Source organism: Erigeron canadensis, chromosome 5, assembly GCF_010389155.1.
Source record: "Erigeron canadensis isolate Cc75 chromosome 5, C_canadensis_v1, whole genome shotgun sequence".
NCBI classification, from domain to species: domain Eukaryota; kingdom Viridiplantae; phylum Streptophyta; class Magnoliopsida; order Asterales; family Asteraceae; genus Erigeron; species Erigeron canadensis.
In genome coordinates this window covers 1,896,461-1,923,067 of record NC_057765.1, presented here as the reverse complement: position 1 = coordinate 1,923,067, position 26,607 = coordinate 1,896,461, and the positions used below count along the sequence as shown (strand labels likewise).

The 26,607-nt window shown below is 32.9% G+C and overlaps 2 protein-coding genes across 3 annotated transcripts; one reads left to right on the top strand and one right to left on the bottom strand.

Annotated features, from left to right (window-relative positions):
• The first annotated feature begins 5,785 nt into the window (after window positions 1–5,785).
• LOC122599279 (probable ADP-ribosylation factor GTPase-activating protein AGD14) lies at window positions 5,786–14,626 on the top strand. Its single transcript, XM_043771766.1, has 14 exons — window positions 5,786–5,897; window positions 6,191–6,309; window positions 8,373–8,434; window positions 8,834–8,921; window positions 9,028–9,089; window positions 9,166–9,262; window positions 9,779–10,207; window positions 10,882–11,409; window positions 11,770–11,874; window positions 12,298–12,399; window positions 12,498–12,584; window positions 13,460–13,631; window positions 13,752–13,797; window positions 13,905–14,626. Exons 2-14 carry the CDS (start codon window positions 6,211–6,213, stop codon window positions 14,032–14,034), a joined length of 2,007 nt encoding a protein of 668 aa, XP_043627701.1. The 5' UTR covers window positions 5,786–5,897; window positions 6,191–6,210; the 3' UTR covers window positions 14,035–14,626.
• A 1,764-nt stretch (window positions 14,627–16,390) lies between these two features.
• LOC122600544 (probable serine incorporator) lies at window positions 16,391–21,224 on the bottom strand. Of its 2 annotated transcripts, XM_043773274.1 has the most exons (12): window positions 20,631–21,224; window positions 20,166–20,239; window positions 19,893–20,052; window positions 19,573–19,597; window positions 19,385–19,474; window positions 18,824–18,995; window positions 18,334–18,407; window positions 18,191–18,254; window positions 17,459–17,530; window positions 17,097–17,230; window positions 16,949–17,022; window positions 16,391–16,775 (listed from the first exon to the last, which is right to left on the bottom strand). In XM_043773274.1, exons 1-12 carry the CDS (start codon window positions 20,845–20,847, stop codon window positions 16,717–16,719), a joined length of 1,215 nt encoding a protein of 404 aa, XP_043629209.1. In that variant the 5' UTR covers window positions 20,848–21,224; the 3' UTR covers window positions 16,391–16,716. The 2 variants fall into 2 exon arrangements, with proteins under 2 accessions (XP_043629209.1, XP_043629210.1); XM_043773275.1 differs by lacking the exons at window positions 16,391–16,775; window positions 16,949–17,022 and having other exon boundaries at window positions 17,139–17,230; window positions 17,459–17,549.
• Window positions 21,225–26,607: the final 5,383 nt, after the last annotated feature.

Genomic DNA, 26,607 nt, shown 5'->3' with positions numbered 1-26,607 from the left:
ACTTAGTGATCAAAGTTTGATCAATATTATATATAAATATTGCCACCGTTGAGTGACTTTGAAATTAAATATGGTCCCTTTAATTTAACAATTGCTTCATCCTAACCATTAAAACTCTTCTTTTTAAAAATGATTTTATCTAAAAGTTAGTTATCTTCTTAATAAAAACGTGCACCATTATTTATCAGCTTACCATATGAAATCTTCCAATTAATAGGATGATTTGTTACCTTATCTTCATCAATTTGCCTACACATGTTAAAATGAAGGGACTTTCACGATTACAACAACTAATGAGCTTTTTATGAGTTTTTAAAATTCAATCTCATATAATTTCCCTCCAACATTTCATACACCCCACGTCTATATAAACAGAGCCAACAAATGCAATTTTTTCACAACTTCACTAATCAATCACAAGCTTTTCAAATCACTAAAACATACACTTTCCACAACAATGGCTCCAAACAACAAAACAAATGTTACCTTGTCATCCAACCATTCAAAAAAACAAAAACGCGATGATACCTTCGATTTCAAAAAACAAAAACGCGAGATAACTTGAAAAATTGGAAGTGGGAGGAAGTGATCGTGCTTAGCGATTCGAAAAAAGAAGAAATTGATGATTTGCATTACGATGGTGATGATGATCATGAGGACCAAATTTCCGAATTGAATTACGATGGTGATGATGATGACTTTCCTTTCTTGGATAACTTTGTCGTCATGGATGATGTTCTACCTATTCAAAATAAACTTAACCATGTTAGTAACGTATATACAATATTACCGAATCATAAATTTATTTTATGTATTTTTTAACAAAATATTGATGTTTTATGTAGGAGAACTTGCAAGGTGATGATGAATTTGATATGTTCAATGAATTTGTTTTATTGGATGAAATTGATCACAACGAAGGCAAAACTAATTTGATGGTTATAATTTGGCACCTTATTTTTCACGTAGGTATACAGTCACTAAATACTACGGTTATCATCCAAATTCCCTAAAGAACTACAATGGTGTGACTGAATATGTAGGCCAAACGATGGTGCCAACGTTTGGTAATCTTCCCTCTCATGCTAACTATTGTGATTCTAACGAGAATGAGTTGCCAAAAAGTGTAACCCAAGATGAGGAAATCATGATGGACGAAATTCAATGGGGAGGCGGGTGTGTATCAACTACTTGTGCAACTGCATCAACAATTACTTGTGAAAATGGCAAGGATGAGCAAGTGAAAGATGATAATATGAAGGGCGAATTTGATATGGAAGGCATGAAAGATGTTGCTGAAAAAGAATGAAGATATTTTACAACTCGCCACATAAATAAGGATTTTCATAAGTGTTAGTATTATTAGCTTGAACAAATCTTATTTTTGAGGTTTCGACTTATGTTTGAATCTATTTTTTATGACTTTGTTACTTTTGTTCCTTGACTATTATGAATTCGTGTTTTTTTTGTTTGGTCTTTTCTTTTTTGTTTTTTAGTATAACAGATAGAGTTACTTAAATAATCGTTACCCGAGCTACGCACGGGTATTGTACTAGTTATTATTGTAACCAAAAATACAAATGACAATCATATGCAGGACTCCAAGAAAGATAATTTGACGATTGTAGTGTGAGTGATCTTCTAATAAACACATTTTAAGATTCAGGAATCTTGATCTTAATCATTTTTGTAGAGGAATTGAAATGTTGGGGATGCCAATCGAATAAGGTTCTGAATTGATCCATGGTTATGTAATGAGCCCTTAAAGACCGCTTTCCTAATCAGTTCGGGCTGGAAAAGAATAAAAAATGTTTAGTTAAAGATCGGGTTCATTAAGGAGTGACCATATCAGAGGATACTTGGCAATGGGTAAGGATACAAGGTGCAAGGATGAAAAAGGAGGAATGGGCAAGCTTCTAAGCACGGTTGTTTTGTCTAGCAATCCTTACAATGGGCGTGTATGGGAATGAATAATGAGTTTTCTGTCAGAATAGTTAATGTTGAGTGACCTCGAATTCAATGACATGTACGTCTTTGAATGGTCCAAATGGGTTCCTAACAAATGTAATATCTTTATGTAGAAGGTGGTAAAGGATTGAATTATGAGACGGTTGCTCTTCAGGCTCGTAATTGTAACTTTGATGACACTTCTTGTGGGCTATGTCGTTCCGACAATGAAACTAGGGCTGTCAATCTCGACCCAACCCGGAACCCAACCCGAAAAAAGTCAGGTTAGGGTTGGGGATTTTCGACCCACTAACCTGAATTTTTTCGGGTTGGGTTGTTAGGTCAACCCTCCAAACCAATATCTTAAAAATATTTGATTTATATATAATATCTTCTACTACTTATCCATACACCCTATTTTCATTTTCTATATATCTAATCTAACCTAACTTCACATCTAAAATAAGATGATTCAAAATTTTATGAGATTTTAACTGATGTTGGGTGAGACACTAAGTTTATTAACTTTGTGCCAAGTTCTAATAATACCCTTGAATTTCGTTCTTTTTTTTGGTACTTTTTCTTTTCAGCATCAATGATAGAGCTTTATATTGGTTGATTTATTCCGTTATATATTTATATATATTTGCTTATGAGGTCATATGGGTTAGGTCATGGGTGGGTTGTGGGTCAGGGTTAAAATTTCTGACCTGAAATTTTTAGTGGATTGGGTTAGGGTCAAAGTTTTTCAACCCACCAACCTGCCAACCCATTGACAGCCCTAAATAAAACTGTGGAAACACTTGTTTTGTTCTTGTAGAATAGTAAATTAGTAATGGAGGTTTGGCATTATATAAGTTTGTGGTGCAAGACAAGGCCACTCTATATTTTCTCTGTCAAAGATGCTGTAAAGTTTCACAAGCATGGTGTAACTCCCAAATGAAGTTGGTAGTGAAAGGCATCGTTATGGTAGCTTTTTGATGTAAATGGAAAGCTAGAAATGAAATGAAAATCTCTAACATAGCTATTTGCAAAGATGACATGATAGACAATATTAAAGCTTTGGGATTATTGTAGTATAGAAATAAAAGGAGACACAAATTAATTAGTTGGGATAAATGGTGTATGTTCAATGTAGATTAGTGATGGAATCTATATTGTTGCGGTGGTGCTAGTAAATAAAATCAACTTTCCAGAAAAAAGAAGTTAAACAATAGATATGTTTACATGCTAAAAACAAATCAAATCACTCAGAATTTCATCATCATTACAGTAAGGATATAGGTACAAGAATACTCACACAGCAAATGCAATTCAATCTCACTCAATACGTATCTACTATTCCAATTCACCAAGTAAGAAAGTTGGAAGAAATGGAGATTTTGGTTGAAAATTGAAACCGATTTTTCAAAGTTCAAACTATATCCACATGATCAGGCCCACTTAGCAAGACATTTTGGGTTTTCTTTGGGCCCAAACAGAATTGACATTATCTAGGCTCAATTGCTCAAAACTTCAAACAGTCAAACCCAGTTGTGTATGTGTATTTTGTAAGCTCAAAGTTTCAAACTAACAAACTGTGCATTTTTCTTTCAAACTTGAATGAAGAGTTTCTACTTACAATTTTATGTTTTACGTTAATTCTAATACTTTGATGCTCAAATCCAAATATTAAACCAAACAATATTATTGGCGATGATATCTTATTTATTTACTTTTTAAAACCGCCTACAAGGTAAGCTAGTAGTTATTTTACCGAATTTGAATCCCACAACTTATCATTTTGGAGATGGCCAGAGAAAAATTGGGAAATAGTCACAAGATATCCCGTAGAAGTCGATCCATGATTTTGACCATAAAGAGGGTTGATCACTTTATTGAGAGAGAGAGATATTAAAAAAAATCTCATGAACTTTAACTTTTAGAATGAACTCACATAAAAAAAATATATTGGTAAGAAGAAATCGAGCATTATTTACATTAAATTATATTTTACATTTAAATACATTCATTTGCTTTATATAATCTGTGTATAAAGAAACCTTGTTCATTTAGAACTCGTTGATTTCAACTATAAAATTTGGCTGGAACATACCATAGGTGAAGGTCAGCACAAATTTATACCCGTCAAAACTTCCACCCCATAAATCATTTTCTTATTCCCACTTGGCATTTTGGATTTTTTTTTAGGCCCAAACAGTCACAAGGTATCTAGTGGGTGACCATAAGGATGGTGATCATATGAACTAGTGAGGTTTAGGCCCCGCTTTGCAAGACTTCGATTGTTGTGTTGATTTGGTTTCGTTATATTAGTCTACTTGAGTTGAACCTAATTAAAAATTGAAAAGAAAAAAAACATAAAAAACCAAGAAATAAACTTGAAGAAAACAAAAAATTGTTTGTGCGAGAAAACTAATCAAACCACATCAAAAAGTTTGCAATATTGTACATTTAGTGCAATAATACCAAAAATCAAAAACGAAAGAAAAACAAAATGTTGAGTAAAAGTTTCTAATATATTAGTTAAGAGCACAAAAAACAAAAGCTACAAAAATACCAAAAAAAACTGAAAGGAGAAAAACCTAAACAAGGTCCAATATGGCAAAATCCAAATAGTAATTAAGGGTATATGTGGACTTATTGAATAGTGCCACGTGATGGTGGCACTTTATATAAGGTTGAGGTTTAATGATATTAGAATGAGAGATAGATTGCAGAAAATCTCATTAAGTTTAACTTTGGAATGAACTTTACATGAGAAATTATATTAGATAGAGGGAATCGAACATCATTTTAATTAAACTTCATACATCTGACCGATACGAGTCAAATAGATTCGTCTTTGAAAAACTTCATTTGTTTACTCGTTAGGGGGGATGGAGTGGTACACAAGTACCCACTTTTAAATTTTCACATCACCTTTAAGCAATAAAAACCCTCCAACTCAAGACTACCAAAAACTACCCAAATCCTACCCAAATTAGTGGCAGGGTACCTAAACTACCCAATTTCTTTTTCATTTAATTTTAACACCTAAAATTAAATATAAACATAAGATATAAACCATTTCATTAAAACTTGAAAAAAACATAAAATAATACATTCATAAAATCGGTCCTCTTTACAAGGTTGTAGTATCAGACATTCACCGGTGGAGGCGGAGGACCCATATTATAGCCATAATTTGTGTATGCGGGTTATGGTGTGTAGTATTAAGGTGTGGATGCTTGTGAATATGCTGACGGAGTTTGTTGCGAATAAAATTGGTTTAGAGGAGGTTTGTTTTTGGTTAACAAATTGTTGATTTTTTGGGTTAAGTTTCTTATTTTTCTAGAATCCATGGTGTTGGGGATTTTTTTTTTTATGAATGAAAGTAATGGTATAAAAAAAGGGAGATTTATAGTTAAAAAAGTGTAAAAAGAGAGTAAATTTTAATTTTTATCTTTTTAATAAGAACACTAGCTGTCAAATTTTTTTTGACCGTTTGAAGGGGGGCCACTCGGTTTCAACGTCCCATTCAACGAATTCACTAACCAAATCCACTACACGAACAAAGTACTCGAGTAGCCGGCGGCGGTGTAGCCGAGCTACCCGAGTCTAACCGGTCCTCCTACCCGAAACCACTCTCTCCCTCTCTTAGTTCCGGTATAAAAATACATTATGTTTGGCTGGACTAGAGCATATCATATGGGAAAGTCATCATATATTCTTACCGGTCAAAACTTCCATCCCATCAATCATTTTCTTTTACCGAAGTCTACTTTACCCTGCACCCGCACACACCCAATCTTTTTTATTTATTTATTTTTATCGGTCGACACTACAAATGCACGCTAAATTCTCTCTCTCGGAAAAAAGCAAGCTGTGGAACAACTAAAAAGATCTGTAAAAAAAAAAAAAAAAAATCTCTCCCAAAATCTCTCTCAAAATCAAATCATCCGTTTTGTAAGGTCAGTTTTTGTATAGATTCCGTACACTTTAATACTTTACAATTATATATCTATATCTGTATATGTAAATATATTGATTAATTCCATGTATCTATCACAGTATATGTATCTAGTGTCTGTAGATCTGTTATTTATGAAGAAATCTGTATGTTGATTGATGCGTTACTGATTTGTATCAACTTAATTTTGATGTTTTACTGTTGATATTGAATTTAACAATTGATTGATGTATATATATATACACACACACTAATATATGTATATATATGTGTGTGTATATGTTGTGGATACAGTTAGGGTTTTGATTGAAGAAATGGGGAGCAGGTTGAAGGAAGAACAGAGAAATGAAAAGAATATAAGGAATCTAATGAAACTCGCCGAGAATCGGCGGTGTATTAACTGCAATAGTCTGGTAAAATTTTTTAGCCAATTCTTTTTACTGCAGTAATTTTAATGTTTATTTTACTTTATTTCCTTTTGTTAATCTTTTTATGAAGTTTGTGGTAAGGTTATAATAGTTTGATTTAGTGTTTGTATGTTATTATTAGAAATATATCTTTTAGTGGAAGTGAAGTTGAGGATAATGTATACGTGAGCGATATTGTATTATGTGTACGGCTCTTGTACTAGTTAGGATTCTTTCTATAGAAGGCATCTTGTTTTTGAAATGTGGAATCGGATTTTGGGAGTTTATTTGTTTTCTTCGTTCTGCCGTTTATAGAAGGATATGGAAGATGCTGGTCATTTTCTTAGGATTTGACAATGTTATAGATTATACTATACTAGGTAACAATTCGGTGATTGTTAGAACATTTGGTGATTATACGCATCTTATAGGCGTTGACAGTAAATGTTTCTTAATGTTACGCGGTTCATCATTATCAGTGGTACCCAAGCAAGGAAGTTGGATTAGTTGCGAACCGAAAATGATAACATTCCATATCAATTGCATTCAAGGGGTACATGGACAAGGCTGAGCTTTCCAAAACTTAATTGAAGTTTGAGATGAAGTTTCTATTTCTTGAACATGGCATTATGTTGCTATGGCATCTTGTTTTTAGATTCCATGTAAAGTAATTATAGTTTGCTGGATTATATGGATATTTTCTCAATTCTGAAATTAGAAATTATGTTTTATTTCATATATTACACAAAAAGGGATATCTATGTCAGGGGTATAAATAAATTGGCATGTAAAGGTGTATAATTGTTATTCTACAACTCTGAACTTTATCTTGGTGTACGACATTCAAAAATGAAAGATGTAATTCGTAAGTTTGTATTAGGTAGAATTCATTTAATTTGGTTGATCGAAGCAAGCCTTAGACCATATGAACCCGATCTTTGTTAGTCATTGCACTCTCTTGTATTTTTATCTTTGACCCCACGACATATTCCTTAGTTAATGTTATTATTATATTTCAGAACTGCTAGACATATCGATATGTGTATTTTTATCTTTGACCCCGCGGCATATTCCTTAGTTAATTTTATTATTATATTTCAGTCTTCAGAACTGCTAGAAATATCGATATGCATTTGTACACTGGTAGCCCGGAATTGGTCTTTGTTACATCTATCGCTACAATAGATCCTCACAGTATATCTTGCATCATCATTTTTCTTCCGAAACAAGTCAGTTTGAAGATTCCAAAATTTGAAAGTCGTTTATGTAAAGTTGATAACTTTTAATGTAGAGAATAACTCTTCACAAATTTTCATGGACATGACACCTTATATGCCATAGAAAATGATATCACTTCTCCCGTACTTCTTCGTGATGCTCAATTTTACGTATGTTATGGTGCTAATCACTCCAACTTGATGACTAGTAACAATTTAAAGAGAATTTGCTGTCTGCTAGTAGTGACTAGTGGTTCATATGCAATCATAATGTATGTCAATTAGTTACATGGTGCCTCAGTAACACGTATCTGGTCTTATCTTTTAACAATTAATATTGAACAACGAAAATGTGAATTTGCTTCAATGTCTGGACATGAGATAATGAATAATTGTGTACCAACCCCAGGCAGCAGTAATTATCTAGCCATTACTCTTCTTTGTACTTATCCCTTACTTAGTTATAGGTTACGGAAGGTCAAAGGTTATATTTAAACCAAATAGTTTGCTCTTGACACCAAAATGCACAAGTTAAAAAGCAGACTATACAACACTTTAGAGCATACATTTTAGTGCATGAAGTAAAATGTTTGGTGTTAATTTCACCACCTGTTGGTTAAACCCCGATGATTTTATCAATTTTTGCAGTGTTACAGGTGATATAAACGTAACCATAAGTCCATAAATTTTGACATTTTTTGTTGCTAGTAACTTCTTCAGTTCAACCAAGGCAACCATACACTCTTTGATGTTTAGCTATTCTTTGTTTTTTTACCATTAAAGTTAACTGAAGTATAATCAGAAACCTTGATTTTGATCCTGTTAGTACGTCTGCTGTCATTTGTTTAACAGGGACCTCAGTATGTATGCACAAACTTCTGGACATTTGTTTGCACAACTTGCAGTGGCATTCAGTAAGTACCAACTTTTTGTGGTGAATACGGATTGCATTTGTATTTTTGTTTGGGTGATAATAATAAAGGTAGAATTTTGAGTGGGTTCATCCGGGTTATGTTATATTTCTAATGGATCAAATAGGGAGAATAGCTTAAAGAAGGCGGCTGAATTGTGTAGAAAGTCGCTCAAAGTGTATTTGTATGCTTGAACCTTTTAAATCAGATTGTTCAAATAGATTTATCTTGAAATAATATAATTTTTCTAGTCGTATTTGACACACTAAAAGTTTTGACTTGGTACCCAAACCCAACCCATTTTGCTACCTTTAGATGAACTAATTGCCTGGGCGTGTTAGTTGAGACGTCCGAGGCTTGTTCAGTTTAATGTATTAAACCATCTATTTCAATTTTCTACAGTCGCGAGTTCACTCATAGGGTAAAATCTGTATCTATGGCCAAGTTTACTACGCAAGAAGTTAGTGCACTTCAAGGAGGAGGAAATGCGGTAATACTGTTACGTGAATACTCTTATAGCTATTTTATTTACTTACCTACCATCATATACAAACTACATAAACTTGGTTTGACCTCTTTTTGTGTTGTAATAATAGAGTGCTAAGGAAATTTATTTTAAAGAATGGGATGCACAACGCCAGTCCTTCCCTGACAGCAGGTCTGTCATTATGAATGTAATGGAGTGTTTTACTTTATAACAGAAACTTTCATTTTGATATTTTTCCTGCTTCCAGTAATGTTGAGAGACTTCGGGACTTCATCAAGCATGTTTATGTGGATAGAAGATACTCTGGTGAGAGAAGTTTTGACAAGCCTCCAAGAGCGAAATCGGTATGCCTACATAACCTTCCACACAACAACAATCTATTTAATACATGCACTGAAGTTATAGAGTAGAATCTAAATAGGCATGTATATTATAGTAGTTTGGACCTGCTAGCCAGGTTGGGTAGAAGGTTAAAATGGGTTGTATTAGGTTGACATAAAACACTTATGATCAAATTAAAATCATTTTTTAAAATTTTTTTTTTTATAGATATAGTTATTTTAGATATGATTACAAATAATCTAATAGTGTGATCGAATGATTGTGGAGCTTTTATGCTCTAAGCACTCTTGGGTGACTTCGTATATGTTTGGCCCATTTTTTTCTAAAGCTAATTTTATACTTCTACTTGCTAAAGATAATCATGACCCAAGTCAATTCATTTGAAACTGTCATGTCTAATTTTATTGATGATATCTTACAAAGAGATTTACTTGAGCTTTTCTATAGTAAAAATAGTTTTAAACTATTATGTTTATTGTTCCATTCCCTGATTCTAGATGCATTTGTATATTGAACAGGGGGAAACCGAAGATACATATTTTGGCGGTTCCAGAAGCCCACCCTATGAAAATGAACGTCGTTATAGCGACAGACCTAGTCCTGGTGGAAGAAGTGATGGAAGTTCGAGAAATAGCTACGATGAAAGACGTAGTCCGGGCTATGATCAAGATTTCAAGAAAAGTCCTGCCCGTGTGGATATTGTTAATGATTGGCGACGAGAAGATAGATTTGCGAATGGAAGGAGATCTGATGATGGGAAAATTTCTGATGTTGGTTCCAAGGTTGAAGGTAGGTCTCCTGATAACCGAAGAGATCCAGATATCTCTAGCCCACCAGTAGTTAGACCCGTTAGGGATATACTGGGAGATAGTGTTTCTCCTCTTCGGGTTATAGAACCTCCAAAAGCCAACGGCTCAAGGCCAGCAGATGGTTCCTTTAAAACACAGGTGAGGATTATTAATCAGGCTTACAATAAGTTATGTAATGCTTTCTTTTGGTGAATACCTTTGTTGATTCGTGACCTGGTTTGTAATGCATTTAAAACATTCAGGGTTATGCATTTAGTTTAAAGGTGGCAAAATGACGTGTTGTATGGTTAATGGGTCAAACCAGTTTAAAGTCGAAATGCGTAATTCTAGCTAGGGTCTGAAATGGATCAGCCTAGTGGATTGACCTGGAACACCTTTGTCCAAAATCATTAAAAAATTAGTAAATAATATGTTAAATATATTTATACAATGTATGATCTTTTGATAATGGTTTGAAAGGTTTTATGCACTACAAATCACTTTAGATTACTTGGCATGATCTGAAACGGATCAGGTTAGTGGGTTGATTCGAAACACCCTTGTCCTAACTTATCTAAAAAATTTGCCTTCTTGTGAGTATTAAATGCTTCTGATTTGTTTAGCAAGTTTACAAGCTGTTGTTGCCATATGGAAGTTCCTTAAATGCGAGTGCACCTATTGTATCATCTATTTTTTTGAAAGTCAAATCCCCTTGTATCATCTATAACTATATATTTGACTGTTATGGTTTTTTACAAGTTTGTGGTTGTTTCTTTGTCTTTAAATCCCCCCCACATAATTTTAAGCATAATCTGAAATCATTTCTGGCGCAGAGAACTGCTTCTTCAAGTAGTTTAGCATCTTCTAATGGGAATCCAACTGAACTTAGAAGAGAAAGTTCATTAATTGATTTTGATGCTGATCCTGAACCTTCTTCAACTGCTCCTGTGCCACAAACACAACATACTGCTCCTGCTGCTGCTGCTGCTCCTGTTCCTGCTCCTATTCCTGCTACGTTTGTGGCACAACCATCAATATCAGCAAATGATAACTGGGCAAGCTTTGATGCATCACCAGTAATAAAAGCTTCTCAAGCTCCTTCAAGTGCTAACTTGCTTGACATGCTTTCTGATTTATCAGTTCCTGCATCTGCCAACAACCCAGTAAGTTCAGGTGTACAAGTGTCACCCTTTGGCTCAATGGCTCCTGCTGTTACACCAACACCAGCACCAACATCGGCACCAACGTCATTTGATGCCTTTGGCAGCTTTGCTAGTGGAAGCCAATGGCAAAATGTGCATCCTCAGCAAAATCTCCCCCCTGCTAGTGGTGGCCAACCTCCTACTTCATCAGTGAATCAGGTTTGGCTTTTTGAGTGTCTTTCTTCGGTAGACATTTCTTCGTAGAGGTGATAAGATGGGTAGGTTTGGTTCTGTGTCATTCTTCGGTTGGGTTCCAGAAGGGTTGGGTTTGGATCTGGTTGACACACCAACACTTATCCATTTTGGAAGAAGATATTAGTCAATCATTAAAGTGAATCCTAATAATGGTTATAAATACAATATTGTTACAAATCAATCTGAATTAACATGGTATAGGAGGTTGTATGCTTCAAAATGGCCGTGATCCACCTTAGTTAGAAGCAAGTGGGTCGTTATTGCCAACTCAAGCTCTTTGTATAACGGTTTTACTGTTTCCTACCAATTTGCAATGTTATGTAGCCATGGGGTGGAGATACCAATGTACCTTCTAGTGCACCAAAAGCAGATTCTCAAGTTGCATCCGGCATCGATGCTAAACCTGCTGCTAAACAAGAACTACCAGCGGTAAATGTGTTTGTATTTCTGCTGTATTTGATGAGTAGGTTGGGTACTTGGGTGGGCCAGATAGCTTGCGTAGTGGGCTTGGGTTGAAGCGATTGTTGGGATATGTCAGTTGACCCATATAATATTTTTGTGTCCGTTTTTGTAAGTTTTCATTCGTGGTACGATAAGTATGAAAACAAAAATGCTATTTTTAACTTTGAAGTTGATAATAAAAATTATAAGACGATTTAGTTGGTTCTATGCTTTAAAAGTAGACTTGGATGAGTTGTACACCTTTTGATAGTAGCTAAATCGTTTGATTTGGCCCATTTGAGATTAAACACAACCCAAATCAACCTATTGATAAAAATAGTTGAAGTTTACCCCCTCTAGTATTAATGTTTTTTTTTCTTTATTATTAATGAGTTGTGTTTGCATATGCAGGATTTATTTACTTCCAGCTATTCACCCTACGCTGCTCAGGCCCCAAGTTGGTACCCTGCTCCACAATATGGCATGGGATACAATATGCAGTATAATGTTCAGGTCTGATGCAATTAACCACCACAACATCCCTTGTGATTATAAATCTTGTTCATACTCATCTAGTGTTGCAACTAAATTTGCTGTGGCTTTTATTGTAGCAACACATGCCGCCACCTTTTGTACAGCCATCACAGTCGTCAAATCCATTTGATATCAATGATTCACCAACAGTTCAAGCTACAACAGTAAGTATGAGTTACAATTGTTTCTCTATGTTTTATTTTATTATAGAGCTTGGGCTTTAGTACGATACATTAATAAAAGGTTTGGTTGTAGTTGTTGTTTGCATCATACATTATATGTACAGCGAAAGATTTAAATCAGTTAAAATCAACTTGGTTGTTTTTATTGCTTTAAGGGACATTCGTAACTAATTAACGTATTCTTTAGTTCCTGCAAATAATACTAAAGTATGTGTTTCCCACTTTGGTTTATTCAATCTGATTCATATTAGAGTGTTGGCAAGTACTAAGGCTCATATAGCTTCTTTATAATCTTGTACCACAAGTTATTATTCATAATAAATTTTTATTTCATATGAATGTCGTTTTGAATGAGTTCTTAGTGGAAGAATAGAAATAAAGACAATCAGCTGTTGGTATATTGCTAGGGTATTTGTAATTTAGGTCTCATTTGTTCAACATTTGTTTTTCTAAACCACCCCAGTTAATCGATGATAATACATGGTAATAACTTGATATATTATTCTTTGAAGTCGTTGACATTCAATGCATTTTGGTCCCATCAAGGTCGAGTTCATCAATTTACACAATCCAAACACATACTTAACATTTAAATGCAGAAGAAACTAATGACAAGAAGCAATGTTTAGTCCAAAAAAATAGTATGTGGCTAAGAAGTCAGACCTCTGACCACATGTTACAGTATTTAGTGAACTATTAATCAAAGACCATAAGTATTGACATCTAGGATAAATTGAATATTGCGTCTAAAATGAATCAAAACTAGTTTTGAAACAACTCTTATTTCAACAATTTCATGCAAGGGATCTGCTGTTAATCTGTTATTCTTACACGGTGTTTATACTTTTTTGTTGTAGTTCCCTTCACTGGTGCCGTTACAAAATGCTTTACCAAATATGGCACCGCCATCAGGCATGCATCAAACCTCGAACCTGGGTACTCCAGCACCAACATGGATGCCACACCAATCATCTCATCCTTTAGCAATGCCAACCCAGGGGCCATCATATGGATCATCGATGTCTAATGGTACCGTCCCCCCTTTTTTTCCTAATGCTTATGTATTTTCATCTCACATTTCATAAGCCAAAATTATATATTACAAATTACTCTCATCATTTGAAATGACATTATTTTTTATCGTGTCAGCTCCGTTCATGGGACAAGTACCGCAGAACATCTCCACTCAACCCAGGTAATTCCCCGTTGCATTCATCTCTTTCTTGTTTCTCATTATGGAAAGAATTCTACAGCTTTCTTTATTCAACTGTCTTTGAAAAAGAAATCTGTGTTTGTTTGCAGGCCACAAGTAGCAAGTTTTGGATATGACATGACATCTTTTGGTTCTTTGAATGCAAATCAACAACAGAGTGGAGTGTATGCTGCTCCTACTGGTACATCGAACACCTTCTCTTCTAATCCTTTTGGGTAAGTCACAGCCAGCTTCTTGCTATAGCTAATGGATCAGGCAGTATGCAAATGGTCTAATTATTTGCACCTTAATCATCGAAGGGAAAAGACTTCTTTTGGTGGGTTTCTTGTTGTAGATTGTGTCTAGCGACGATGCCAATTGATTAAATCGTAGGTGCTGTTTTTTGGGTAAGTTAAAGGTTGTATGTAAAAATGTATGGGGAAAACAAACAAAAGTGGGAGAAAATGGACGATGATGAAAATATGGATGAAGTTCTAAGATTTTTGCTTTTTTGGTGATATGGTTTGCTTCTGTTGATGCTCCCATCATAAATTGTATTATTGTTACTAGATGCGATTTATATTAATTATTGTTTGTATGGTATATTGGGTGGGAATGTAGTGATCTTTATTATATATTTTCATTTTTGTATATTTTTTGTTTGGCCCAAGTGACCTTGTAATGTTGTGAGCTCGGTAATTATAGGATACTATAAGCTGTATAATTCCAATTTCCAAGTTGTAATTCCGGGCTTCTAGTTTTGGTATAGATAGCGGTATCTGTATTCTGTAATGATTTTGGATATACAAATAAAACGTTTGGTTCATATTGATTTTGTCATCTATGGGATTTTGGTTGGTTTGTTCTAGATCTCTAAATGCAAGCCCACTCTTGGACACACCATTAAAATTAGGATCGACTTCTGTAACTTAGCCAATTTCATGGTACACCAATTTCACTAATGATTGGTTATATGTTTTGTACTTATTGAGTAATGCTATGATGACAAACTAATCAAAACTCCCTTCAAACTCATTTGTTACCAAGGAAAGGAAAAGAGAAAATGAAGAAAAAAAACTACTTCTAAATATAATTGGTCTATCTAATTCTAATCTGCAACATTAGTTTGTAAAATTACTGTTATTTCAACAATACTTGTTTTATATGAACCAAAATCTTATTACATATTTTTCTTTTTAGTACGATTGTCTAAAGCATATAATCGTGTTAAAATTTGTGTACGGATTTATCACTACCTTAAATTCCTAAATCCATTAAACTTTTTTTACTTTTATATATTTCTATACATTTATCATTGTTCATAAAAAATTAAAACTGAAAGAATGCATCATGAGTAGTGTGATCGTAAAAAGATGTATAAAAGAAAAATAAATGTGCAGCAACTCTATACGGAGTAATTTCCTCATTTTTTTACCCTCAGTTAGAGCTTGACTTGGGTTTATCCAGGTGCAAGTCCGAAGGGCAGGGTTTTTTCCTCTATTAATTGTCATGCCTTAGAGCGGATTAATAAGGGGTTTTCCTCATTTAGTTATTTGAAATAGACATTTCTACTTCGAGTGAACTCTCTAACACGGATCCGGTTAAGACAACGTATGCTAGACCTTTCGCTGTCGAATCGCGACACGAAGTTTCAACCGAAATGTACCTTTCAAAAAAAAAAAAAACTGTCATATCCATTAATTAATCCAACAAAAAGATTTTTGCACATGTTATATCCATTACATGGCACCGCTCCTAAATAAAAAGATTTCATAAAAAATAGGCAATCTTTTTTTCTAACAAAAAAGGGATCATACCTTTATTTCTTTTTTGTCAAAGTGTCAAATAAGAAGCCAACAACAAATTTTGGTGAGTCACTTTCTACGTTGCAAAGGACAATTATGATCTATCCTTAGCTTTTCTTTTCCAACATTATTTCGTGCCTTCCCTTTTGTTTATTAAATTATAAATTAATTTTCTATCATCTATTGAAATCATGGTTTGTTATAACAAATCATTATTTGTAGATAACCTAACATATACCTTTTTGTCATGACATCAAACATGCATTTGTCCCAATAGTTACTCCCTATTGTTAGAAGTTATACTTTACTGTGTAATGCGTTTAGTTACAGAAAACTATTGGAAATTTTAAATAAAGCAAGTTTTTGATATTTTCATTTCAAATTATCATAGGAGGCCTAATGGTTAGGTGTTATGTTTCTTTAGAAAAGTGTCTCAATTTTGACACCAAACATTCGGGGTGGTTAGGAAATGTTTACGTGAATGCCAGGTTAAACTATTTACATTTGAGTAAAAAAGACCTATCACATCCCCTGATCCCCGGATAATCAAATACTAAAAATCTCATTTGTTTACCCGTTTATATTTTCATTTAGATTTGAAAAATACAATAGTTATTCATTCTTAATAAGGTTTTTTTTTTCCTTAGAAAAAGATGTTATAAAAAATGACGTGTTTTGGTTTTCTTAGACCGTTTGTTTTAAAAAGATACAATTTTATTTATTCTAGTTTTAAAAGTTCTTGTTTTAAAAAGATACAATTCTGATATACTTATTCTTTTGCTCCAATAATATTCAAAAGTAAAATCAAAACAAATTTTATTCCACTATAATGATAAAACAAATTTTCATCAATATTGTTACATCCTGTTTGTATTATGTCAAACACAAAATATTGCATTACATCAGTAAGAATAGGCAGACATTTGGTTATGTTACTTTCGTTTTGGCTCTACATGTGTCTCATATGCAACATCAGATACAAATAATTGTATATCTTCTGGCTAAATATTTACAGGGGCATATACCTCCCCCATCCTCGATTTTACGTAGTACTGTATATGGTAACCTATTTGGTGGAGAACGAGCCGACTTGCTTCGTTTGGAGTGTACGTCCTTCTCATGTGGAATCGTCGACTTGTCTGTTTTTCCATATAATTGGTGCTACTAGCATCCACACTACAAACATATAAGATTACCCATGTAAGAACCCTTTTCGGATACAAAACAAAAAATTAAAACAAAGATTTGGCGTTTAATTGGGAAAAAAAAATAACTACTAACAACTAACATTTGCCTTAAAAAAAAAAGGTTAAATTGCAAGAAACATAGATATAGTAAATAGTACTCACAGTAAACACAGACAGCAAGCCACTCATTTACAATTCTGACCCAAGTGCTAGTCCAACCAACATCAATGGTCCACCTGTACACAAAAGATTATTAAGTAGATTTGAGACTAATGAAAGATGGATCAAACTCCCAGTTAGGATGATTTACTTTTTCATGGGGTGGTGATAATTCCAGCCTATTAATAACATTGCAAAGTACATGGCTCCCGTTGCGAATACAAGATGGAAGAATCCAAAACCATATGGCACGTCGTCTTCGTCTTGTGGCTCATCCTTTTTAAACTGCAGAGTGTTATTACTGTCAGACCATGTTACATTTGATTGTATACATAACTTTTTACATATATAATGCTTTGAGTAATAGACGAAATATATATTTTGGTTAATGAGATGATTTTGGATTTGAAATATGCATGACAAATGTTGCATTCTATTTAGTGACATTTAGAAAGGGAACTTATGTACATGAATTCAGAAAAAACAAAAAATTAATTAATGAAGAGGTACTACCTGAAAGCATTTAGAATCAATTCCAGTTGAAAATGTAGCAATAACTATGGCGAGTACAGCAACAACAAAGCTCTGTTGACAAGAAGATGAACTGAAAAGAATAAGAATTGAATCTTGAGCATCAAATGACTTGTTTTTAGATACTATTGTTACTGATTACTTTAGTACACGGAAATCTATGATTGTATTCCGTATTTAAACAAGCGCTTTTGGAGATAGCCAAAAATAGGGTAAATGGAGATTCGAGAAGGTTTTTTCTGTTGGGATTACGCAGGGATGGCGAACCATTTTTTGACTTAGATTTAGAGGCCTAACCGGGGTTTTTTTTTGCCCGTGGCTAGTTCCAACCATTTCCCTGACTATCCCTGAGTTATTTGCCTAGGACATAATTAGAACTTGAGATCTCTTGTGAGAAAACAAGACTTCTTGCCACTAGACCACTTGGTGATGGTTACAACAACTAATGTGTTTGAATTTGATTACAATAAGAATATAAACTTCTTTTTAAAAAGCAATTCAGAAGGTTTTGTGTTTGTATACCTCTAATTGGATTATTTCCTTTTTAGTTTGATATTAGTATAACTTAACTCATTTTACTGAAGTTATAAAACATAATCTGAATCAATCCATGGGCAAAACTTGGCAAGTATATGTTGTTTAGTATTGAGCCATTGGAATTCTTGGAAGAACAATTCTTCTAACTTAAATATGTACAAAAGGTCTGAGGCTTACTATTATGGTTAGCCAGTCTCTTGAAGTTTCCGATTTCCTGAGACATTTATCATCTGGTGGTTCACTGTACCCACAACGATATGGTTACATTTTAAACATCAGAATGCAAAAATAACAAGATTATGAAACTAAAAAATTTGTACCTTCTGATTGCAGACCAGCATAGGAACACAATATAGAGTCCCATAAAACCTGGAGTCAATAATCCTGAGTTGATCTGTTTCAGAAAAAAAAAAAAAGAAAAAAAGAGGGCCATTAATTTACAGGTGACATGACACACAGAAATTATGATAAAAGGGTGGCAGTTTCAACCCATTTAAATATAGAGATCTCAGTGTGAGTTAAGTTTTATCTATAACGGGTCAAATGGGTCAAAGCTTACAAAAAATGTAACGAACCGGTCGAGTGGATGGAAAGTCACTCTCTCAAATTGATTATTCATAACTTTATTGATAATAGTTTAACATAACAGTGTTTATAATCATACTTCCAACATATTAGTTTAAATAGGCCATCAGATGAAAATGTTAGCAGTTAATCCACCCCGTTTTCATCCATTCCCATTTTGACATATTACTCAGCCCACTCAACCCGCTCTTTTTGACGCCTCGTGATCTGACGGATTGAACTTACTTTTGGGTGAAGAGAAACACTAGTCATAAGTTGTAGGAGTACAAGTGTCCACGTGATGAAGAAAATATTGAGCAGGCAACTTGGCTGTGGCGTGTACCAAATGTACATTAGAATGATCCCGAGAATGGACACAATGTATGCAGCTGTTGCAAGCAGCATTGAATGAGTATGGCTGGAGAAAAACAACTCTCATAATCATAATCACAATCACATACATAGGTAATAATAGCATGAAACGATAAACTAGATATAATATCTGCATGTTTCAACAACCAACATCTTGGTTTTATCATTACAGAATATATATTTGGTAGAAGTGGAAATTTTGGCCCATATACTACAAATGAGTCAATTTAATGTAAGTATAATCCCTAATGGGTCAAACTGGTTACAAGTTAGCTTTAAAGAATATATATATTAGATCTCTCTCCCCCCACCCAACGAACCGACACTTTTTGATAGCAAATGGACTATTTTATTGAAGATGTAATTAAACTTTGGATTAGGACTCGAGATTTTAACAATACACTTTCTTGATTCACACTTCTGGAAAAACCTTACCATCTTGCAGCATATTTTTCCGATAGACAACAATCATTCAGCCATGTAATGAAGCTGATTATACTGATTAGCTGAATTAGCAAGAATACCCTGCACATGATCACAAACAAATTCTTTTAGAGGTCTTCATATTTTCACCAGCAAGCATGAAACGAAAAATATATACAACGATATAAAGAGATTAGTACCCTGCACCAAAATGTGCAACATCCCCTGCCAAAGAAAAAAATGTATCAAATCAATTAAACTAGAATTATTTGCAGGCTTACAGCAATAGTTGTGAGCAAAGTAATAAACGGGGCCAATCTTTATACTTCTATTTTAATGCAGGAAGCCTCCTGAGTTATTTTGTTTATACTAGGAATTATATAATCTTTTCATTGTATATAATCTACCACTCAGCCCTATCCATTTTGACTGGTACCAAAATTTACCCATTTTGACCTCTTACCCAACCTGCCCGATTCCCACCTATAGGCTCTAGCTTCAAATACTTCTGCAAACTAACCATATATCAGAATCATTTCGGTAGGAAGAAAAAATGTCAATACGATTAGCGCAATCATGAGGAAAACCTTGGGTGACCACCAACCAGAATGCCATAATTCTTTTTTAACATGCAACTTTGATGTACCAACGGTTGAAAGAAACATTGTAAAATAAAATATCTAATATATGTTAAGGTTTTGCCCAAAGTTATAGAAGCAATGTAATCTTGTATATTAAATATTGTTAAAAATAGGCTGCAAATGATTATTATTTTTAAAAAAAAAAAGGATACAAAACATCCCATGCTGACCCTTAGAACTCCTTCTGTGCCTAAACAGTCTTTGCCGCCTTGACAACTTTTCAATCCTGCAACAAATAGATTTTCTTAAAAAAAAATTAAGTGCAAGAAAATGTAAGCTATTAGAGATGAAAATTCTTACAATTTTAACAAATTATCTAAAAGCCGGAGGGATGAAATGGGCCGAATGGGTCAAACGATTCGAAAGTGTATAGATATATATATTTTCTACTTTTTTTTCAAAGATTTAAGTTATTACTACAATAAGTATTATTTTGTAAAAATTCATTAAGTTTTAAAAATGGAGAGAAAAAAAGTAAGTATTTCCTGGTCAACCTGAGCAATCTGACCCGTTTGACCCATACTAAAATGATCCGGGTAACCCAAAACCATTTAAAACGTTACCCAACCACCATCTTGCAATCTACAAAAAAGAATAGTGATATGAATGAATCTTACTCTTCATTTCTGTCAATGCACTAGGTCCATAGTCTCGAACAGCCCATGCAAGCAAATTTGCAAGAAGAAACAACACACTGTAGACGTATCTAGCCATCCAAGGATTCGACCCATGACAGAATTGGGTAAACCAAGAACCCTCTAAAAGCTTAGCATACCGATTTCTGATACTGTTTTGTGTTTCCATCATCCCACCTTCAAGTTTTTTTAGACTCATGGGATCACTGCATACCAAGACCGAATGAAATTACTCCAATAACTCCCTTCTCATCTGCAAGCTAAAAGACATTTCTTCTCTAGTTAGTCTAATTTCAAGACGTTAAAGGAATAACAACCCGAAAATATATAGATGGCATTATGGCAAGAAATCATATATTCTGATACACGGAATCAAACTGCAGTTTTTTTTCAAGCCTAGAGTCGCTAGAAACACGTTTAAACACTATCTGCCATCACGGATCATCTTATTATACTTATACCGTATCACTTGCACTGAGATAAGCTTGTGATGATCTCACAAATAGCCGGAACTCCTAGAACTACGACTTTACGTATATCTTAAAATTAGAAAATTCTCTACAACTTGTGACCAAAATTATTTTTGACACCAAGAAAAAATTTATAGTACTACTAATCTGGACTTGCCAAAAATAAAGCTATGTGAAAAAGAACAGGAAAAAATGAGACAAAACAATAATGAGATTCTTTGCTAAGGTTGTGGGTAAATGGCAAAACATGTGAAAAAGTACAAATTAGATATTTTTAAATTGTTTGGTTACTTGTAACTTTTTCTAGATATATAGAAATGAAAGTATAAATAATCTTTATATCCTTCTTTATGTTGTTATGAACACCAACCAATATGTATTACAAATGATATGCATACGTATCCTTTCCACTACGAAATCCTAGATTCCCATGATACTTGGATTGGATCTCTACATTTTTTTTCTAACCTTACTTTAAAGTGTCCTCTCTTTTTTTGAGTCAAGGAATGTTTAATTGTTTGAATACTTTTGGTAAAAGAAAAAAAGTTAAAAGAGAACAAATATACGAAAGTATAACATTTTCTTTTGTTTCTTTATACATCTAAAAATTTTCTAAGAGAAAGAGAGAGAAAAAAGTGTGAGAAGATAACGGAACATAAATAATGTAAAATTTGCATGTAGGTGCCACATTTACGAGTCCACCATGATCAGCCTGTAAAATACTCTAAATCTACTCGGTGTAATTTGAGTCGAGCTCAAGCTACTCAAGCAAAGCTCATGCAATAAAATACTTAGCTCGTAAAGCTCAAGAGTCTTACTAAAATAACAACAATTTATAATTTTACCCTTTATATATCTTATCGTAGATCGTATTAGAAAGTGCCTAACTTGTAAAATGTTGAGTTGATGATTATCGAGTAGTGTTGAGTCAGACTCGAAATGTCAATTACTTAAGCCGAGCTTTGAAAATATTTGACTGAACCCAAGTCGAGTTTTGAGGTTCGAATTTAGTACTCCCTCCGTCCCAATTTAAATGTCCACAGCCAGACTGTCCAAGTCTTTCTTGCGCAACTTTGACCATTAATATTATTGTTTGTGTTTTATAATACTTGGCAAAAGTTATATCATTATAAAATACATTGAAAACTTAATCGATTCATATATATTACATCAAGTATTACATAACACAAATAAAAATTTTAGACGGTCAAAGTTAACTGTGAAAGACCGAAATTGTCAAACTTTGACATTTAAATTGGGAGGAAGGGTAATTAAATTGAGTTTAAGTTTGATAGTGTATTAACTCGACTATGCCCGATTACAACTCTTTACTTGAGAACGCAGATATAATGCGTAGGTTCCTGTGTCTGTATGTCTATGTCAAATATATAATTGAATGAGCCAACTATATACTTTTTCCCGTTTATTTATATTAAGTTTTTCTAATCAAAACTGTGTGTAGATTAAATGGTATCAAAAAGGGTCATATTATGTCGACAAAAATGTCTATGCATAATATGGTGGTGTCCACTTTAAAACGTCTACGATTGTATTTCCTTCACGTCCACGAAGTGGATCTTTGGAGTTGTATTTTCAAATTCCGTTTTGCATTATTAAAAAAGTCTGTTTTAAAAAAAAAATGTTTTTTTTTTGCATTTTGAAAAGTGCGTTTTTTTTTCTAAGTAAATACAAATAATCAGTTTTATAGTCAACATTTTTGTTCAAGTATATGTAAATCACAAACGCTAATATTAGATCGTTTATTTCAAAAAAAAAAAATTCAAACACTCTTTAGATCGATAAATAAACCAATTTATCGTAAAACCTGAAAATAAATATGTTAATTTTATAATTTAGCGTAAAATTTGAAGATAAACAGAATTCCATTTAAGAGAGGAACTTAAAAGAGCAGGGATACGTCCTGGTCCTTCCAAAAGTTGAAGGTAAATATGATACGAGTATATAACTATTTAGCGTAAAATCTTTTGCGAACTAAACATTTATAATATAACCCCTCCAAAAATGAATTATACGTTGTGGTCAAATTTTCCTGATTATTTCCGTTAATTAATGAAAAAATATAACTTTAACTAATATATATTCTCAAATATAACATGTAAAAGGTTATTCGCATTATATACATCCTAAATAGTTATAAAGTGTAGGCGTCGGGGGTGAGTTTTTTCCAAGGTCTCGGGTTTGAGTCTTGGGTTTCTCATCTCAAGATATTTTCCATGAGGAGGAGGTTGGAGGTCTAACAAATCATTAGTTAAAATTATCTCCAGCACGTCTGAATCGAAACTAACTTTTAAAAAATAAAAAGTCATAAAGTGGACATGCGTAACACATTACCAACCACAGCACAAAATAAAAGAAAAATAATCTGGTGAGTAATTCGTTTGTTGTGTGGTGTTACAAAAAAGTTTGATTCGATTGAACGTATTTTTTTCTTTTTTTTCATTCTTTTCGTGTCCCCTAAACCTACCAAATATCCTATTATACTTTAGCCTAACAATATACTACTATTGTACATACGTTATGTGTAATAAATTATATATATTGTACGGTAAGATGGAATAATTTTTCATGAATACAAATAACTTTGTCACCGTATAACCATATATAATAATGATATGTTTAAGGACTATTGGAAATTTTGTATCAAAACGGGAATACATCAAATACGAATCATGTAAACATTGTTTTAAATTTGTATTTGATCAAGTGCAAATTAAAATGAGCAATCATTGTAAATTAAAGGGCCCAAATCGTTCCACATTGAAAAATGAATAAATTTTAAGCATGTATTTATATAAACTTATGTGTTACTTAATTAGACTAGTACTATATGGTTATAGAATGTACGTATAACTCCAGACTTATATTGGGTTTGATGCTGATCCGTACCTCCTAACACATATTTTTTTAAAAACGACAAAACTATTTATTAAAAATACGAGCATGGTACTCGTACATTGTGGCAGATACCATTGACAGGGCATTTCATGATGTCGTGATTAGTGTTTCAAAAGTCTAAGCTTTTGATATGTGTAAAAAAATAAAAGTCTAAAATGAAGATAGTGGTATATAATGTGCAAACAAATAAGTAAATTCACATGTCTTAAATTTATAAATTTTTCAACGCAACTCAATAATCTTAATAGGAGAGTATAGATGAACTTCTAGCAAGACGCTAATACAACAACATAATGAAACGAAAAATTAGATGAAAAATCATTACACATTATATTACGTTGATATATATTGATATATATGTGCATGTAAATACGATTTGTTCTTACTGTTTTTGAACATTATTAATATTTAGTTTAAAATATATGTGTATATATAAAGCATATATATACCGGTTTAGCATTAAACATGAGTACGTAAAATAATTTAACGTAAGATCGAACGAACCTGATGAGAAGCGAGCTAGAATAATCAGCGATGGTTTTTTTTTTTTTTTTTTTTATCAGAAATCCGATCGAGATTGATGAGCTAGTTAATTAGCTTTCGATCAGGTTTAAATTTCTTCAAGAGCAAGCAAGTGTTTAAAGAGAGAGAAATTAGAGAGAAAGAAATTAAAGAGAGATGGAATCTATCAGAAACACCAACACTACTATCCAATTAATTATACACAATTCGGTGATATATATAATGAGAGAAATCGAAAGAAAACAAGAAACTACTAGTGCTTTTGAGAGTTATTTTAGTGTACGACATCTTTTACACTTTTCTCTTTTCGTGATTCTGGACCTAATGCATGCATACTTACCTTGCATCTCAATATACATATATATTATTTATATTTAAATTTTAGACCCGTTTTCAATATTGGATATGAAATAACATTTTCAATATTAGATTCTAGTATTCATGGTTTAACAATTTTCTTATTGTAATGCCTAAATAATGGGAATGGGTGTAAAAAAGTTTTATTATGGCTCTAGGAATGGGTGAGCATATGGACTTGTATTTATGTTATATTTATGCCCGTATAATGCAGTTAGTGATGGCGGAGGTGTTGGTAGTGACGGTGTTGGGGGCGACGGTCGGGGCAATGATAGTGGTAGATATAAAAGTAAAAGTAAAAAATCTTTCTTCCATTATTGAGATGATTAGATCTCATCTCATCTACTCTTCTAATCATATCATTTCTTTTCTTTCATATAAATGAACTCAAAAACATAAAATAAATGATAATATCTGCTAAAATCAGTTTAAAGAAATCAAATGATTTAGTTTCAAAATAGCTTTTTTTGAATTTGTATATGAATTAACAATTCAAATTCATCAAATTGCATGCATTTGTATCTGCACTAGCTAATACATAGCTGCATTGATGTAGATATTCATTATTTATCAAATTTAGAAGAATCATAAATTTCATGTTTATGCATTCAAGATACATGTTTATTCAAAATAGTGATTTTTTCGGTTTTTATGGATCAGTTCATAATATAAAGTACTATATTAATTTTATATTAATTTTATGAACTTATACTATATAAATAACATTTCACTTGTGGTGTTCGGAATTGCCAATTTCAGCCTTTTAAGTCTTATTATTATTATTATTATTATTATTATTATTATATTATTATTATTATTATTATTATTATTATTATTATTATTATTATTATTATTATTATTATTATTATTATTATTTTATAGTGAGACAACCTTATGTTACACACCCTTCCACACGCAATTATACAGTACAGATTGCCCACATTTCCATGCTTGAAAATAGAAATAATTAAACTAATCAAACAATATAAAAACTATACTACATATGGAGTAACAAACAACAAATTAAATCAAATGGAATAAAAACAAGAGAAGGCAGCATGAACTAAGCTAAGAGAGTGACCCATGCATGCATGCACAAACCAATACTAATTAAGACTAGCATCCAAAATTGACCAATACCTCTTTAATTATGTCTAACTTAAACTCGATTCGTTGTTTTTGTTGTGTGTACTATATATAATGTCACGATACCAAAACGGTTTTATTATAAACTGGTCTGCACAAGCACAACTATATGTTGGGTGACACAAAATCCGGAAGTGACCATTCCAGTTCTTAATAATTAGGAATAGCCTGGACTTAATTGCAGTCCGGTCACAAGAAGACAAGTGCCACCGTATTGTAATTATATATTTTTTAAAATATATATATATATATATATATTAATATGTTTTATTTCTCATGAGATGCATGATATTAGTACTGAACTTTTTTTCTAGTTTCTATGTAAATATTTGTCCTAAGAGCACCCTCAATGGCTTTCCCCAATACATCCAATATAGCGTCATATCAAGGTATAACCCCTTCTCAATATATTTCCTTCGATTCACACCTAATTAATATCCAATATATTTCAACACTCATCATTTAAATTAATAAATACTCCGTACTATGTTTGTGAGAGAAGCTAAGAATAAAAAAAATAAAAGAAAAACATCCCAATACACTCCCTT

Coding starts and splice junctions, on each gene's coding strand:
- LOC122600544 (XM_043773274.1), bottom strand. CDS start 20,847: ATGAGTCTAAAAAAACTTGAAGGTGGGATGATGGAAACACAAAACAGT. Junction 18,255..18,333: donor TGCTGGTCTGCAATCAGAAG/GTACAAATTTTT, acceptor TTGTGGGTACAG/TGAACCACCAGATGATAAAT. Junction 16,776..16,948: donor GCTTGCTGTCTGTGTTTACT/GTGAGTACTATT, acceptor ATATGTTTGTAG/TGTGGATGCTAGTAGCACCA.
- LOC122599279 (XM_043771766.1), top strand. CDS start 6,211: ATGGGGAGCAGGTTGAAGGAAGAACAGAGAAATGAAAAGAATATAAGG. Junction 10,208..10,881: donor ATGGTTCCTTTAAAACACAG/GTGAGGATTATT, acceptor TTTCTGGCGCAG/AGAACTGCTTCTTCAAGTAG. Junction 11,875..12,297: donor CTAAACAAGAACTACCAGCG/GTAAATGTGTTT, acceptor TTGCATATGCAG/GATTTATTTACTTCCAGCTA.